This window comes from Fusarium musae, chromosome 8 (genome assembly GCF_019915245.1).
Source record: "Fusarium musae strain F31 chromosome 8, whole genome shotgun sequence".
Classification (NCBI taxonomy): Eukaryota; Fungi; Ascomycota; class Sordariomycetes; order Hypocreales; family Nectriaceae; genus Fusarium; species Fusarium musae.
In genome coordinates this window covers 1,785,814-1,803,330 of record NC_058394.1, presented here as the reverse complement: position 1 = coordinate 1,803,330, position 17,517 = coordinate 1,785,814, and the positions used below count along the sequence as shown (strand labels likewise).

The 17,517-nt window shown below is 49.2% G+C and overlaps 6 protein-coding genes across 6 annotated transcripts; 3 read left to right on the top strand and 3 right to left on the bottom strand.

Annotated features, from left to right (window-relative positions):
• Positions 1–371: 371 nt before the first annotated feature.
• Positions 372–2,461, bottom strand: J7337_010824 (uncharacterized protein; the record flags this gene model as incomplete). The annotated part of the gene is made up of 6 exons (XM_044828394.1): positions 372–1,316; positions 1,377–1,565; positions 1,618–1,828; positions 1,877–2,179; positions 2,227–2,285; positions 2,360–2,461. The coding sequence occupies 6 exons, from the start codon at positions 2,459–2,461 to the stop codon at positions 372–374; spliced, it is 1,809 nt and encodes a 602-aa protein (XP_044676948.1).
• A 2,428-nt stretch (positions 2,462–4,889) lies between these two features.
• Positions 4,890–6,880, top strand: J7337_010823 (uncharacterized protein; the record flags this gene model as incomplete). Its single annotated transcript, XM_044828393.1, has 2 exons — positions 4,890–5,061; positions 5,160–6,880. The coding sequence occupies 2 exons, from the start codon at positions 4,890–4,892 to the stop codon at positions 6,878–6,880; spliced, it is 1,893 nt and encodes a 630-aa protein (XP_044676947.1).
• Positions 6,881–7,330: 450 nt separating this feature from the next.
• J7337_010822 (uncharacterized protein) lies at positions 7,331–8,152 on the top strand (the record flags this gene model as incomplete). Its single annotated transcript, XM_044828392.1, has 1 exon — positions 7,331–8,152. One exon carries the CDS (start codon positions 7,331–7,333, stop codon positions 8,150–8,152), a length of 822 nt encoding a protein of 273 aa, XP_044676946.1.
• Positions 8,153–9,574: 1,422 nt separating this feature from the next.
• On the bottom strand, positions 9,575–10,666 carry J7337_010821 (uncharacterized protein; the record flags this gene model as incomplete). Its single annotated transcript, XM_044828391.1, has 2 exons — positions 9,575–10,022; positions 10,074–10,666. 2 exons carry the CDS (start codon positions 10,664–10,666, stop codon positions 9,575–9,577), a joined length of 1,041 nt encoding a protein of 346 aa, XP_044676945.1.
• A 2,310-nt stretch (positions 10,667–12,976) lies between these two features.
• On the top strand, positions 12,977–14,778 carry J7337_010820 (uncharacterized protein; the record flags this gene model as incomplete). The annotated part of the gene is made up of 3 exons (XM_044828390.1): positions 12,977–13,230; positions 13,283–13,483; positions 13,545–14,778. The coding sequence occupies 3 exons, from the start codon at positions 12,977–12,979 to the stop codon at positions 14,776–14,778; spliced, it is 1,689 nt and encodes a 562-aa protein (XP_044676944.1).
• A 490-nt stretch (positions 14,779–15,268) lies between these two features.
• J7337_010819 (uncharacterized protein) lies at positions 15,269–15,826 on the bottom strand (the record flags this gene model as incomplete). Its single annotated transcript, XM_044828389.1, has 1 exon — positions 15,269–15,826. The coding sequence occupies one exon, from the start codon at positions 15,824–15,826 to the stop codon at positions 15,269–15,271; it is 558 nt and encodes a 185-aa protein (XP_044676943.1).
• Between the last annotated feature and the right edge of the window lie 1,691 nt (positions 15,827–17,517).

Below are 17,517 nucleotides of genomic sequence, written 5' to 3'. Positions count from 1 at the left end.
AACTTGTATCAACAAGGTGCATAGGTACAACAAGCATCTTGCGATCTGGTATGCGAGATGCTTGGTTGAAGGTTGGGCGAAGGGAAGTATTTCGATGGGGAAGGACGTTGAGGTCTTTTCGTTTGTGGCAAAAGAGGCTGTTGATGCGGCGTTTGCTATGATGGGGGATGTTTGATGGGTTTTTTGGGAGATGGCACACACTAAACTGAAAGACAATTGGCTTGGGCGGTGATACAGAGACATCGAAGACAATACGTTGCACAAACACGGGAACAAAAGGATACATGGCTAGGAATTTTGCTATTTGGGAGCTCACAAAGGACAATACCAGGATCAGCAAAACATGACTTTTCTTTTGAGATCTTTCTACTTTAGTCAACCTCTTGTAAGTGCTTCTTTATCGACCTCAAACCATTTGGGTGGTCATGTCCTTCGTGGTCCTCATGCTCGTCATCCTCCGGCCAATCGGGGAACCCATCATCAAACAGGTCCTCTAGCGCCTCACGCTTCTCCTCATCACTCTTTTTCTCATTCCTCATAACCTTTTCCCACTTCTTCAACTCAGCGTCAGTGAGCAAACACTCATCCAACATCTTCTCAAGAGCCTTGTGATCCAAGTTCTCTCCGATAAACACGAGTTCCTGACGTCTATCACCCCACTCTCCACCTTTCTTGATATCATGTTGCACAAGACCATCAACTTCGGGGTCACCAGTCGTGTACTCCTCCGCGGGAAGGGTGCAGAACCATGGACGTCCACCGGTTAGTGTGAGCATAGCTCCAGCCTGAGACCAGTCACCTGCGCGGTGGGGCCGTGTTGCGAGAAAGAATTCACCTTTTGAGCGGAAGAGACGAGCAAAGATGGGATGTTTGCGCTTGGTTTCGAGAATGACTTCGTTAGAAGGTGTGAAGAGGTCATCTGCGTCTTGCATTTCTGAGTCATCAAACTTTTGCTTCTTGGACGCAGGTTCGGGTGAAGGGGCAGATTCAAGGGTGGAATGGGAGCTTCGAGGTGATGATGGGGCTGAGCGCTTTCCTCGGGATGAAGAGGAGTCAGAAGTGTCTTGATCGACTACAGCAGTTTCGGCTGAGTCCTCAGCATCAGGGTAGTCGACCATCTCAAGATCTTCATCATCTTCCTCTTCCTCTTCTCCCTCGTCGCCGTCTTCGGGCTGCTCGAGCTGCAAGATGAACTTGTCATATAGCAGAGCCCAGAGTCGACGAGGGTGGAATGGTCGATGGCGACTGTAGATGCAGCTTCGCACAGAGTACTCTTCAGTCTCGGGCTTTGGTGTAAGCACATTACGACCATTGACCTAGTATAATCAGTATACAAGACTCTAATGGAAGATGGTCTGGGTACGAGTATAACATACCTCCCGAACGGTCATGGCATGGAGATCCTGAAGCCATCCATAGCCGGACTGGGCAACTTGAAGGTTGAACATGCCAGTGTTGACAATCTGCTTGACATCGACCTTGCCATAGCTCGACTCAAGGATCTTGGCGCGATGGTTGAGCTTCTTAATCAAGTCTAGCAAGCGAGGTTTTGTCGACGCATCAACCTAGTAATATCTTAGCTTATCTGTCCCTGGAGAAGGGACGTCCTGAACTCACCATATCGAGTTTGTTGAGGATGATGACATCCGCAAACTCAATCTGATCAACCATGAGATCAGAGACAGTCCTCTCATCCTCAGGCGTAACATCGTCACGTCTTGAAGAAAGCAGATCACTCGTGTCAAAGTCATGCAACATAGTGAAAGCATCAATGACAGTGACAGTAGTGTCGAGTCTGGCAAACTTCTCAAGGCCACCAGCGTCCTTGCTGTACAAAAGTTAGTATCTCACCCCTCGCTTCCGAAAAGGTACTTACAGTTGCTTAAGAACCTTGATCATATCGGCGTCCAGACCGGGTGCACCCTCAATGGATCCCATAGCGTCCATCTGCTCAGCAAGTCTCGAGTCGAATGTCTCAGCTACCTGCTCTGGCTCACTGATACCGCTGCTCTCAATGATGATGTAGTCAAACTCTTGAAGTTGAGCTACACGAACGAGTTCTTCCAGAAGATCACCGCGGAGGGTGCAGCAGATACAGCCATTCTGAAGAGCGATAACCTTCTCTTGGGTTTTTGAAAGATGATGTGTTTTCTTGATGAGAGAGGCATCGACGTTGATACTAGAGGGGTCAGACTTTGGTAGTGCTGGAAGGGAGTACGAACATACGCTCCAATGTCGTTGACTACTACCGCAATGCGGAGGCCATGTTCACTTCGGAGGATATGCTGAAGAAGTGTCGTTTTACCAGAGCCCTACACGGTCAGCAACAATTCCATAGTCAGGGATCAAGGAGGCTCACAAGGAACCCGGAAAGAAGTGTCACGGGAAGAGCCTTTGGAGGAATGCTGGGCTTCTTAGCACCCTTGCTCTTATTTCCTTTCTTAACCTTGTTCTTAGCCATTTTGAACCCGAAAAAAACAGCGAAGAACAGAAGAAATCCTGGTGGGATGTGAAGAGAGAGAGTTGAAATGGGTGCAGAAAGGTAACCTTCTTGGAACGGTGGTATTTCTACTTGTTGTGACTTACATAATATTCTTGCTTACAACTGTAGTGCTCATCAAGGTGTGAACCCTGAAGCCATCAAGGTGATGCTATCGCGAGTGTGAGTACCTTGATGACAATTTGCGCGAGTCTATTGGCTACCGTTGAGGAACACGGCCATTGAGTTCGGAACTAATAGTGAAAAGGTTTAGTGGAACATGCAGCCAAAGATGGGGGATGCGGAGCCTCCAAAGGGGTTTGACAGCTTCTCTGGCCGTGAAGACAGAATCAACAAAGTGGCTGGGTTACGATACCAGTATTTCTAAACAAATAAGATCATGAACGACCTCTTAAGAAAGCCTCAGCCAATACTCGTGAACCCTGACATGTTTCTGACCGAAAGTATGGCAAGACGCCACTGCTCAGTGATGATGATTCAGGGATAGCTTGATGCACTTCACGACCAGGGTATCTAGTGCATTATCAATTATCTCAAGGTCATTGGCTTGGCCAGTCTCTGTCTAACAATCATCACAGACTAGGAAATGTCTAAGTGGCTTGAGATCAAAGATTGTTGGCATCATGACAACCTTGTTGGGTTCGTTGAGAACCTTGATGGCTTTCGTCATGATGCCTCGAATGATGCAATAGAAATCTTTGTCTTATTTTTCTGGTAGCAGATTCTTGAACGCTGCTCGGAGGACACTTGATGGCACGGTTTGATCAGTGATGATTTTCAAGGGGATCTCCACGGGTTTTATATAAAATACGAAAGTTGTCAGACTAGTGAGCAAAGTTGATGTGTCTTGGCTATATCGATTGAGGTACAAGGACTTTGGCAAGACTTGCCCTGACGGTCAGCTCTACAAAGCCATCCATGATGCAACTGAGCATATGGAGTAGAGTTGCATCGATTGTTTTGCGGTGGCATCTAATCAAAGTATGGTTCCTACCAATAGCGTGGACTGGCACTACGCCGAAATTCAGCTGAATGGAATAGTGAATGCACAAAACTTGGATTCCTCGAGTGGCCATGGCCGTGAGCCGATCTTGGCTTTTGATCGACATAATCAAGACACTGGTGGTATCCATGACTATGCCCTATTTTAAGAACACGGTCATCATGGGTAGAAGGCTAGAAGCTGGCGACATAAATTCTGTTATCGCAAACTAATACAGCCTGCTTTTTCGATTGCTCCAAATTTAATGAGCGTACCAAGTGCGGTCTCAATGCTGAAAATCAGCTTCTTCACGATGCTCAATCTGGTGACGAAGTCGCGACACACACTCTAGACAGGAGCTCTGTCGAATCCGATCTTTCGGCCGAGCAACTGGAGGGCCGGCCCTAGGGTAGCCAGTGAGGCGTGGATGGTTTCAACTGCTCGCAGGATGGAGGCGGCATACTATCGCCTGGCGCGACAGATATGAAGCTATCGAGAGACGTGGACATGGTCTTTCAGCTTGTTTTCCGATAAGCGCATGCACTTCTGAGATCTTATGATGAGACTCCTGGTAAGTATTTCGTACTGCAACGAGAACTGCGCCGCTTGCTGAAGCCTCCCTGGGAGGGGCGCTAGCAGAACAAATCACGTACCGACCTCCTACTGCCGGTGCTGTTACTCCGTACAATTGAAGTAAAACATTGCATGCCGAGGTGAGTAATAATTTGATCTTCGTCGATATAATCAATAAACGGCAAATCTTAGATCTGATTGAAGCGTAATTGCAGGCTTCCTGTCTCTCTTACGGGGCTCAAGCCTCGGGTTGCCTAAATTGGTGATGATCTGGATATTCTTATACCCGGTCATTGTTAGGCGGCTTGACCATAGGAGCCATAGACCGTCACAAAATTGATATCTACTTTATTTTGAAATAACAAAAACTAATTGTAACAAGTCACATGCATATGATTTTGTTTGAATTCGATCAATTCACCACGGTGGTTGTGCTTTTTATATAGAATCTGCTGATATTCACATAACGAGGCCCATCTCAGCCGAGACCAACTGCCGCTGGATCGAGCCGCAGCGCCTCCCGTCTCTCAGGCCCGAAACCGAGACAGACAACTCTCAACGCGGGGTCTCCGCAATCTCCACGCCGGCCCGATCGTTCTACCCAAGGTAAACGGTAAACGACCTCACTCACCTTGATTATAAGACCAATTCCAGCTTCAGGCTCTTCAACTTGTCCTCAATTCCTCTCCTTCACCTTCACATCTGCCTGTACCGTGCGTGTCACCCAGCAACCAGCAACCAGCAGAGCAACATCAACAAAAGCAAAGCAAAGCAAAGCAAAGGGGAAAAGAATTACACCGACAGACACACAGAGACACACAGAGACACAATACAATGGCAGACACAAAGCCCGCTTATGCAGGCACACCCGCCAACGTCCCAGGCGCGAACGTCTTCGACTTCTTATTCAGCAATCCCTTCCAGAACGAGAATGACTTTACGCCTAGAGCGAGACGTGTGCCAAAGATCCATGATGATCAGCCCATTTTCGTTGATCACGCCAGCGGTACGTTGAACTCCCAAACTTAATCTCACCTCACCTCACTCAATCTTGCATGCCCAAACTCAACATCATATCATGGCGACACGTACTGACTTCTCTAGACCGTCCCCTCACTTTCTCACGCGTAAAACGCGATGCCCTCACTCTAGCATCCAACCTCCAGTCTCTTGGTCTTGATCCCAATGAAATTGAGACCCTCCCTCCAACAGCATCATGTTCTGGCCCAGAGGTCGCACCTGTGGTGCTCATTCAATTGCCTAATTGTTTGCCCTTTGCGACACTCGTGATGGGTGCCATCGCAGCTGGCTTAACTACCACATTAGCATCGCCTTCACTTTCGGCTACTGAGCTTTCATGGGTCATTAAGAACTCGCGTCCTCGCGTGCTCTTCACGGCAAAAGCTTTCCTCAACACCGTCGAGAAAGCGCTTGAGCAGCAAGAGGACGAGGCGTACAAGAGAAGTGTGCGCGTCTACACAGTCGATGTAGCGAGGGATTTGTATCCTCTCTCACCGGCTTCTCACGCCGAGGATGGCGATTGGAAGAACCTTCTTATGCCAGCGAAAGCGCCTCTTACTGCTGGTCATCCGTTCTCACCAGAATCCGCCGCCACACGAACGGCAATCATTCTCTGGTCATCTGGTACATCCGGTCGGTCAAAGGGTGTTTTGCTATCCCATCAAGCCATCAACTTCTCAGTCGCGTCGCTGTGGCATGATGCGGACTATTACGGGTTTCACCAGCGATGGCTAGGCTATGTGCCATTTTACCACGTCTTCGGTCTCACCAACACCTTCTTACTGGCTATCGCAACTGGATCTACGGTGTTTACCATGCCCGCGTTCAAGCTCGATACTGTTTTATCCGCGATCCCGCGCCGACAGATTACTTATCTTCACATGGCTCCTCCCGTTGCAGTCATGCTCGCCAAGTCACCCGTAGTAGAACCTTTTGCGCGACGCGACGCGCGCGGCCGCAATGCTTTCAGCAGTGTTGTCGCGGGTGTCACAGGCGGTGCGCCTCTTGGCCACGAAGTCGTAGAGAAGGTTTTCCAACGACTCGGCTTCCTCGTGAGGCTTGGCTACGGCATGTCGGAAGCGTGTAGTGTCACTCTGCAAAGAGGTCTCAGGGAAGAGGACATGCACAGTTACAAGCACGATACAGGAAAGCCTCATTGGGGCGTTGAGCTCATGATTGCCGGTTCTGGTGAATTGAACTCTGATGATTCCACCACAAAGGCTGCACCGTTCGGTGCCGAGGGTGAGATTCTCGTGAGATCGCCCGGATTGATGAGTGCGTATGTCCCATCCCATGGACTGGGAAGCAAGGAAGCGCCCGATATGAGCGTCACGACAGAGGCGTTCACCTCAGATGGATGGCTTCGAACCGGCGACGTCGGCCATCTCGACGAAGAGGGCACTCTCTGCATCACAGACCGCATCAAAGAAATGATCAAAGTGCGCGCCTACCAAGTCGCGCCCGCTGAATTGGAGGCCATTCTCTGCAGCAGCGATGACGTTGCTGACGCTGGCGTGATTGGCATACATGACAAGAATGAAGCGACAGAGTGGCCACGCGCTTACGTCGTCGCAGCAGACGAGAGCAAGTCAGAGGCCGAACTTCAAAAGTTAGCGCATGATCTCAAGGATTTGGTTGAGAGTCATTCAGCGCGGTACAAGTGGCTCGTTGGCGGAATTGTCTTCGTAAAAGCGATCCCCAAATCACCGAGTGGAAAGATTCTCCGAAGGGTTATTCGGGATGGCGGCATCCAGGGCTTGGAGGTCTCACTTTACCAGCGCAAGAAGCGAGACCACAAGCTGTAAATTTTGGCTATACGACACTACGCATGTACTAAGAGCGCCTGTAAAACTCTTTTTTCCATTAGCATTTCTCTTTATGGAGTATCTTATTAATAAAACGGTAGTTTAGATTGCAGGTCTCAGCTGTGTTTACACGAAGATTACTAAAACATGCATCGTGATTGGCCGGGCTTCTAAATACCCGTGATGGATTCGGTCTCGGACTTAGCCCTTTCGGACAAGGGAGCTCTTTTCGGTCTGTGCAAGGTGTGGAGAGACAAAGAGGGAGAGTGGTATAAGACCTGCTTGTAGAACGGCAGTGAATGTAAAAGTATACGATAGAAATCCTGTTTGCATTCAATTTTCTTATAAATTAAACCTGTCAATTGAACCTGTGGCGAACTGCTTCTTTACAAGACCATTTCTAATAACACCACCTCGCAAACACCACCTCGTCAATCTCAGAATAACACCATGACGCACATTACATCAGAATCCACTCCCCTCCTCCCAGAGCCTGCCACCGAGCGCTCAATCTCCTACCAAAGCTCCCATCCCGCCTACGATGCGCGGCCACTGCACCCCAATTACAGCAAGCATGAAGAATGCCATGTTGACTACAGCGACATCCTTCGCGACATCATCATTGGCTTCTCAGATGGTCTCACAGTACCTTTTGCCCTGACAGCAGGCCTGTCAAGTCTCGGCAGTGCCAAGGTCGTCATTATCGCTGGCCTAGCAGAGCTCTTCTCCGGTATGATCAGCATGGGCCTAGGCGCGTACCTCGCCGCCGTGACAGAGCGCGACGCGTATCATTCACAAGCTGGTAAAAAAGAATTCGCGGTTCAAAATAGGCCTGGTGACGAGCGCACGGGTGTTTACGATGTTTTGGAAAAGTACAGCGTCTCGCGTACTGCCGCTGCACCTTTGGTCGACGAGCTCTGCAAGAACCCCACAGAATGGGTGCGCTTCATGATGGATTTCGAACTCAAGCTCGAGGAGCCCAATGTTCATCGTGCGTGGATCTCTGCGGTCACCATGGGATTGAGCTACTTCATCGGCGGACTGATCCCCATGATCCCCTACTTCGTCATGTCACGCGTTCGCGAAGCTTTATTCGTCTCGATTGGTATCACGGTCGCTGTGTTGTTGGTGTTTGGATACGTCAAGAACTACGTCGCTATTCGCAATCATCGTGCGGGTGTCTGGGGAGCGGTGCAGACATTGATTATTGGCATGTTGGCAGCTGGCACAAGCTATGCGATCGTGCGGGGTTTGGATTCGAGCGATTCTTGAAGGATGGTGTGACTATGGCGCGACGGCGGCGTTTGGCTACGGCGTTAGGGTTCTTTTGAATGCGAGCAAAGTCCTCGTGATGGACGGCGTGATTCAGGATTTGGGTGCGACAAGGATAAAAGTGATGATAGCAGAATATTCTCGTATTAACGACCGAAATGAAAATACTCCATTCCTCCAAAGGCAGCGTTTGTTTGCCTAACCCACAACCATCTCCCGTTCCTGCCTCCTCCCCCACTCATTAGTAGTGATCTGTTCGGTGGTATCATCAACACTGACCTGAAAAAAAAGTGAAGCCATCGCCCTCCCCAGAGTGATCGGAATTGAGTCATCCAGCCCGCGAAGGGGACAGGACGCCGCGTATCGCACTTCAGTTTTTCCCAAAACGAGCCTCGCAAAGACGTTCCCATAGAGACAGCGTGACGAAAGCACGCGCTCTGAGTATTTCTGATATCTTTTGCAGACGTGGCATTGACGCCAGGCCGTTACCGGCAGACCAACGGTTCCAGCAGATGCCAGATGTTGGTGATGGGTGAGGCTTACTCCGAATTTCCCACATGCGAGGAGTTATTGAGAGACAGCGCGAAGCGTGTCTCTCTGTTTGTAGCATGGAAACGCAGCGTTGGGGAGGGCGAATGGCTTGAGGAAGGAAAGATTTTGGAAGCGAGGAAGGGTTTTTTATTGTGCGGATACAGCCGGGGTTAAGCCGGGTGGGGCTGTAGGGTAGACCCAGGTGAGCTCTCAACTTGAGTGAAGATATCTGCCAACCTCGAAAGTTTAATGAGGGATCCTTGTAGTCCCGGGAGTTTGGTAGCGAATGTGGTTGAAGGTTGTCTCCGGGGTATGCCTTTGACTTTTTCAGGCTGCCATTGCTTTAGAGCCTCAAAATAGGCGTCGACCAACGTCAACAACTGTTCAACAACATCAGCGACATTTCGGAAAACGTCAAACAGTTACAAAAGTTCACGTTTATTCTCACTAAATCGAGGGCAATGAGGATTTGTACCGATTTGGGCGAACCAAAACCAACGGTAGCTATGATAAGACTCCTCCGAACCCTCGTCAATGTATGACTCCGGAGCCCGCCCAGATCCCGTTGTCTCAACTGGATGGATTGTCAGGATGTTTTCAGGACACGCTCATTGTGTGAATTGTAAAGGAACTAAAATTTCCATGAAAATCCAAGAGAATAATCAAGGGAAGAAAAAAAAAATGAATGTTCAGCAAAATTGGTCAATCATCATGGTATAACGTCTAAGTTGTTATCCAAAAGTGTTATTTGCAGTTTAGACCTATGGCTGAGAACTTGAATCAGCAGACAGAGCTTAGTTCATTCATCTGACGGAGATTATCTAGGGGGACTTGGGGAAGTTAAGTTTATTATTTTCTTTTCATTAACATAGAAACTATTTATATATGACGTTAAAGAGAGATTTCCGACCTGATATCTGATCTCGCACTCTTATGATCCATATCCTTCATATGAACCAAATATGTTTCATCATTGTCTCCATATTCCACCTCATATGTCCTATGACATTCAATACCTACAGGGTCAACCCGCCTTTGTGATCGATCTGCTTGAGAAGTGGCATTGGTTCCAAGCGGAACACTGCGGTTGTGAGTGTTGCCAGGCGTTGGCTTGTTGCTCTTGCTGCCATAGTTGTAGTAGCGTTGGGAAGTACCCAGGATCTTGGGGAATAGGCGGACGAGCAGGATTCGAAGGGACGGCATGCATGCGCAGATGATACCGACGTTGCCTTCGATGGTGGACCATTTTGATACAGCGAGGTATTCCCATGTTGCGTTGGTGGTCTTGACGCCGGCTTGGACTGTGGCGTGAAGACGAAGAATACTCATGATTGTGACACTTACAAATGTTAGTGACTGGGGTCTCCAAGGTGACAGGGAATGAACTTACAAGATACCGACGCTGAACATCATGCCAACACCTATCTTCTTTCGCCAATCCAAGTTGAGTGACTTTAGCTGAGACAAGGGAATACCAAGGATCCAAAAGTCAAGGGCGATGTTGATAGCGGCATTGGACCAAGTAACCGCATTGATATCGGCGCATTTGCCCTCATGTTGTCCATCCCACTTCAACCAGAAGTAGTTGATGGGCCGACACTGGAAGATGGCCACGAAGATAAACACCAGTCCAAAGACAACCGTGAAGGCAACAGTCCCCCAAAGCAACCTCCTGACATTCTGCGTCGGAAAGATTCTCAGGTAAAAGAACAGCATAGACAGCTTCAGAAATGTTTGTAGAGAGAAGTACATGATGGCCATGGTGTAGAAGAACATTCCAAACTGGGTGATCTGATCAGGCGTAACGGTCCAGATGTCGCGACCCATGCCGTTGGGGGCGAGACCACGGGAGTTGATGACGATGGAAGGAATGGCGACACACATCGTCAGTGCGATGAAGAGATCGTCAAGGCCGAGGGGGAGCTTCCAGTAGAGCTTTGTACCAAAGCGTTGAATGATGAAGATTCCTGTTATTATGGCCATGACTTCATTGAGGACTACGAATTGGGGTGAGTGGTCTCTGACTGGAGCGCCACATGCTGTGAGAGTAGCATTTTTTGTGACTGCAGATGTGAGTTGTTGTACAAGAAGAGGCCAAGGTTGACATACCAAGAGACTGTGGAATTGTACATGCGCGCATAACGCAGCCTTCAATGTCTTGTTGTAGTGCGGCGTTAGTGCACATGCACTTCTGGTCTGTAAGTTCACATGTCGATCGCTCAACGGCCGACACGAAACAATTTGCCTAGGTCCCCATCAGTCACAAATCACATGTGAAAATCTTGAGTGAGGAAAAAAAAAAAAACTTACAGCACATTCTGGTAACGCAGACAGAGCAGAAGCAGCAGCAGCAGAAGAAGAAGACTCTTGTTGGGCAAAAGCCAACGGCAGAGCCGCAAGGCAAGCGAAGACAGCCCCACGCAGTAGCCGCATCGTAAAAAGCAAGATGATGGAAAAACAAATGGATCTGGGGACTGGGTGGGAGAGGGTGGACTGATATGTAGTTGCAGGGCTAGACAAGATCGTCTGCAAGGGAACTTCAGCCCAGTTTTATGTCACTGCCCGAGCTGTGGTTCAGATTCGTGCTTTAGTTCCGCGCGGTCAGACCCGCACAGACTGATCGGATACAGTGTTTCGAGTCAAGACAAACATGGTAATGAGGAAAAGACAAGTCAAGAACAGGCTGAATACGATCGAAACGAGGTGAGCCAAGGCGAAAGAGGAGGTCCCAAGAGACCGGATCAGGATGAACTTAATAAGTTTGATTGATGGCTTGCAGTGGATACGGCGTTATCATTGGGAACAAAAGGCCCATTACTTGGTGTCTGATATTGACAGGTTCGTTTACGGTGACCGCGGAATTGAAAGAGGGAGGTGTCACCACATCCGTAGTGGTGGGTGAAACGTGAAACCGTCAATCGTTGGTCAGAACTCTAAAACCGGCACTTGGGCCGAAGACCTTTTTCACTTTGTCTGAACGCTACATAACCAAGAAGCTGGTTTCCCACGACGATCTCTGAGCTTTGATGGTCAAAGCAAAAACAACAGCGAAGATCACGTCTCGATATAGATTAAACATTTTCGATTCCCGAATCCTCCGAACTGGGGCCCGTAGATCATCCATCACGAGTCTCCTCTTCAAGAACCACTCTCTTTCTTTCTAGCCTTTGCGCCCCGGCGATATCCACTAGGCCCTCTTGATGATGTATATCCGAGATCAAACCCGAGCTATGGAGTATAGCTTCGCCTATTGAGCCACCGTCTGCCAAGCATACTCACGCCCTCCATTTAGGAAAGTGACTCGCAGCCATTCTAGAGATAACTCAACGTTTATTCACCGTTTTGCGAGTTAAAGGGGGCGCGTTTCCTCTTTCTCGTCCCCTCTCCCCTCTCCTACAAAGGGGGGTCCGTGGTGTAGTGGGGTTTGAGACGTAGAGACCCCTGAAGCTAAAGACGCTAACTATAATGGCATCGGACCTTTATCCAAGCAAAGATTGGTGAGAGGGATGTGGCGAGTTGGACTGACCAGATGATGCCTCGGGGCGACACTGAGAAGGGGAACATATACCGTTGAGGTGCTGCGAGTATCATGCATTCATTTATTGGCGGACCTCCTTGCTGAAACTCTCCCTGCGTGAAAATGTCTGCAGTGTGGTCTAGCCCTGTAACTGCAGGACCCCGTTGAAGATTCTGTCAAGAGTGGCGAGTGTGGATGAGTTTTTGCTTAGACTTTAGACTACTTGACTCAGAAGCAAATACATCCATCAGCGAAACCCCCTCACTCATTCGGAATGCCATCTCAACGGTAACCGATTTCTTTCCAACGATCATCCACACGTGGCTTTGACTGGGTTCGTCGATTGCCAAGACGGTTGGATTCCGGCTGGAACAACCGGGATCGACATGGGCTTTTTCTTCTTTCATATTTAATCTCCGGCCCTTGGAAGCCTTCTCTACCTCGGGTGACTCGGCTATCAGAACCCCATATAGGCCCCCCTGGCATCTTAATGCACATCCCCCATGAGGGACCTGCCAAGAAGGGCTATTCGCGCGGGAGGGCAGCATGGCATTGCATAGTCAAAGATGAACCAACAATCAACAAAGCTTGCTAGTGCGCGGTGAGAGCTGAAGGATCCAAGGCATGCACTTCGTGAGCTGGGCTGTACATACATAGACAGATTAGATTGCAGAAACAGGGGGCTTGTAAATGCTAAATTCTCGTGAATAAATACTCATTCTGTCCCGCCTAACCACGCCACTTTGTCACTCATTCCGCTCCAAACTACCCTCAAAATGAAGTCCTTCCTCTCCTTGGCGCTTCTGCCTTTGGCACTTCTCATCGATAGCTCCAGCGCCACAAGCGCTAGCTGTCGTTGTCTTCCCAGCGACAAGTGCTGGCCTGCCGATAGCGTCTGGGCCAAGTTCAACACCACCGTCAATGGCGCTCTCATCAAGACTGTCCCCCTTGGTTCACCATGCCACGACCCTAACTACGACGAGGCGGCTTGCGCTGCCGTCAAGGATTCGTGGAAGTGGCCCATGACACAGTAGGTTCTCCAAGCTTTCTAGCGCAGGGCGCCACCAATTAACCCTAATTAGCATCGAGACTTCATCGTCGGTGATGCAGAATTGGTTCGCCAATCAGAGCTGTGACGCTTTCACTGCGGAGGAGAAACCCTGCACCCTCGGAAACTACGTGAGCTACGCCGTAAAGGTCTCGAATGCTCGCCAAGTAGCTGCCGCCGTTCAATTCGCAAACTACTACAATATCCGGCTAGTCGTCCGAAACACGGCGCACGAGTACGTTTCAACCCCAGATTTGAGTTCGATAACATAACCTTATTAACTTTGTCGCTTTTAGCTACTTTGGTCGATCTACTGGTGCAGGCGGCCTCGCTGTCTGGACTCATCATCTCAAGAACACTGAGGTCGTTCAATGGGCTGACAAGACTTACAACGGCCCTGCCTTCAAGCTTGGTGCTGGTATCCAGGGTTTTGACAGTGTTGAGTATGCCGACTCACAGGGACTTACCAGTGTCCCTGGTGAGTGCCCTACGGTAGGCCTTGCTGGCTTTACTCTGGGCGGTGGTCACTCTCCCCTCAGCTCCAGCTACGGTCTTGGTGCTGACAACACCCTCGAGTTTGAGGTTGTCACTGCTGCTGGTCGTATTGTTCGTGCCTCTGCCACCGAGAACAGTGACCTTTACTGGGCTCTCAGCGGCGGTGGCGGTGCCAGCTTTGGTATCGTCACTTCTATGACTGTTCGAGCTCACAAGACCACTACCATCGGTGGTGCCACTCTTACGCTCGTTGCTGGCACTAACCAGGATGTATTCTACAATGCTGTCGCCAAGTTCCACGAGCTTCTGCCCGCCATGATTGATCACGATGCGACAGTCACCTACATCCTCACCAGTGCTTATCTTTCTATCAAGCCTGTCACCATCGCCAATTCCACTGGCGACTATGTCCGTGATGAGGTTCTCGCTCCTTTCACAGACTATCTCTCCAAGGCCGGCCTCACACCCACTGTCTCATACACTACCTTGAGCTTCCGTGACCACTACGAGCTCTACAACGGCCCTCTGCCCGGTGGCCACCTGGAGGCTTCTCAGTTTCAGTTCGGCGGTCGCCTTATTCCCCGATCTGTTCTTGAGACTGACAATGCCAATTTTATCAAGGTTCTGCGCAACTTTGGTGCCGCCGGTGTGCTCGTCGCTGGCAGCAGCGGCAAGTTTGAGGCCTACCCTGGCGTCTCCAATGGTGTCCCCTCCTACTGGCGCAAGGCCGCTATTTCCCTGCAGTTTGGAACTCTCTGGGACTCAACTCGCTGGGCTGACATGATCGCTGATCAGAAGAAGATCACCGAAGTCTACATGCCCCAGCTTAAGGCTGTCACTCCCGGCAGTGGCACCTACATGAACGAGGCTGACTTCAACGAGCCTGATTGGAAGAACGTTTTCTACGGTACAAACTGGGACCGTCTGAACACTATCAAGAGAAAGTGGGATCCCAACTCCTTCTTCTATAACTTCAAGGGTGTTGGTAGTGAGGCTTGGACTGTGGCCAAGGACGGCCGCATGTGCAGGGCGTAAGATTTGTAATGACTTCTATTAGCACATATTTCAATTGTATCATACAGTTTAGCATCCATAATCTGCATAGCATGGGGTAATAGCATTCTACGGGGTATATATTACTAGAATTCTTGACGTCCTATCTTGATACGGCTTTATCCTTCATATGGCGTGCTACTGAACAGGATTCTTCAATGCCACAGAGTGATGAAACCCATCAACCAAGGCCGGATGCTACCGTGCACGCTCTAGGCATCTATGGCGCACTCATTGCATCATGTCGTAGCAACAGGTCAAGCTCAGCGCGTCTTATGTGAAGAAAAGTAACAATCTATTGAAGTCTGAATATATATATTTCGAAAGGAATGAAGGAGATGTAAAAGGTAAATGCAATCCCAGCCCGAAACCTATTCTATCCCGTAAGCCACTACTACCTCTTCGCCAATGTAAAACCAATAACAGTCAAAGCCAGTTGTGACAATGCCTGACACCTCATATACTAAGCCGCTTAGAAGCCACCGTTGGGGTTGGGGTTAGGAATGACCTTGCCACCCTGCTGAACAGGAGGGATGACCGACTTGACAGTCTCAGCAGCAAGCTCCTTATGTCTTCGGAGGCTGAAGTCCTGGTTGTCGAAGTTCTGGTTGATCACACCGACCATGCCATTCTGGCAATGGTTTCCCATCTGCTGGGCGCAGTAGTACCAGATAGGCTTGGAGTCCTCAACCACAATCTGGAAGACATCGGGAGCCTGGCCCTCCTGGGTAGGGAAGTTGAAGCCGGCGAAGAAACCGCTGCCGTCGGCGAGAGGCTGGCAGGGCTCGCCGAAGCTGGACTGGGCGACAGTGTGGTTCTTTGGGAGGAAGTGCCACTCGACAACGTCGCCGACTTCAGCGACAACGTTGTCGGGGTCGAAGCGGAGACCACCGAGACCGGCGTTGACGGAGTGGGTTACACCGGTGAGAGTGACGGTCTTGTCGGGTGTTGAGCGGACAGTCTTGGAAGCGGGTGCCGCGGAGACAGTGGCGGCAAGGAGGAGAGCAGCTGAGACGATCTTGGAGAACATTTTGATGGTTTGTGAGTTATAAAGTTGAAAACGAAGTAAAGTTGAAGTTGTTGAGTAGTGTGAATGTGCAGGTTGTTTGATTGTTAGTATTGTTGTGATGATATTGAGAATATTGCCAGTAGACAGGATATCTCATTCATTATATAGACAAATTAATTTCTCTAAAATCTATTTCAAATTCATCAAAGTCATCATCATCATAGTGTAACTCATCTCTGGGCCACCGCCTCAGCTGGGAATAGCAACCAGCTGTCCAACTCAGCCATCACCGGAAGAGCTCTCCTCCGAGACCTGTCAACCACGGATTCTCTCTATGTTCATTGGCCAAAACATGATTCTAACATGGCTGAGGGGAGCTGACTGTTTCTCGGCATTCAGTGAGCTGTAAGCTTGGTTGACACTAGCCCCCAAAGACTGCGCCTCAACATGGAATGAATGATGAGAATCTTATTTTTATCTGAGTAAGAGCATTTCTATTGGTCGGAGCATGGAAGTGCCTTTTGACAGGCTGCTTATGTTTCAAGCCATGGGGTTTGTTTGTGCGATGCTGGTACTTGTCAAGTCGGGGAAGCTTACTTTGCATGCCTGTATTGCCGACTATCCGAATACCATGCTTTTCTTTTTTTTTTTTTGTCTGTCAAGGGATTAGATTAAAATTGGAAGATACCCTGATTGCACAGGTTCGGCCGCTTCGGGTTTGACGACATCCGGCGCTATAATCGTCAAAGCTTCCTATACCGCCGGGCATTACAATCTCACTCAGCGGTGTCCCTACCTTCATAGCGCCAAGCTCTTGGATTACGCCTGATGCTCAATAAGCAAAGATTCCACCAAAGGAAGACAAATTCCAAGACACTCACTTAAGTGCCGAAAACCAGAACGTAGCGATCGTGCTGGGACAGCATCGCATGGAATTGACAATTCCGATTAAGTGGCACGGCCCCCATATTATTAGCATCAATCCTAAGAACATAAAGTGCTTGGCCCAGTGTGAATGTCTCTCTGTAATGCACTGCATATGTGTGGTGGGCAATGACCAAAGTCCTTTCTCAGCATTAGAGCAGTTCTGAGTTGGACAGGCGGGCTTGGCGTGTCGTCAGCATTCAATGGCTGCATGGATGAATAACGCAAAGTGAAAACATCAGCTGGAACTAATGTCACCAAAATTACTCTATCCTAATAAAGATGAATTCGTGTGCAGTAGTTGTGCACTCGTTCTAAGTTTAGTGTCAGTCTTGGCCGTCGGGACTCAGCCTCACGGACATTCAAGCATCACACTTGTAACCCGTCATTCATATATGACCCCGCAGCATGTCATATCCGACTTCCAATCAAGCATCTGGTGGCTTGATGTAGCCTTCTTGAGTCGCTGGTCGACTGAATCTACACAACCCTGATATAATTAACAAGACCTTTTAGTAGGATCAGCCAGCTTCATGTTTCTTCCTTGTTATACAAGGATCCCTGGCTCCATTCTAATAATACTGCCATACAGGATAATGGAATAGATCATGAGGAAATGGACCTATATTTATCCCAATAGACTTGTTAAGCATTCACTCGACACCATGCCCAAAACCCCAGACCGTCGTAGAGATAGACCGGTTGCCAACGAAGGCTCGCACGAGTCTGGAAGTACATTCTGCCCTTTAGAAGCGGAAACTGGAATAATGAATGTACTAAGAGTGGTT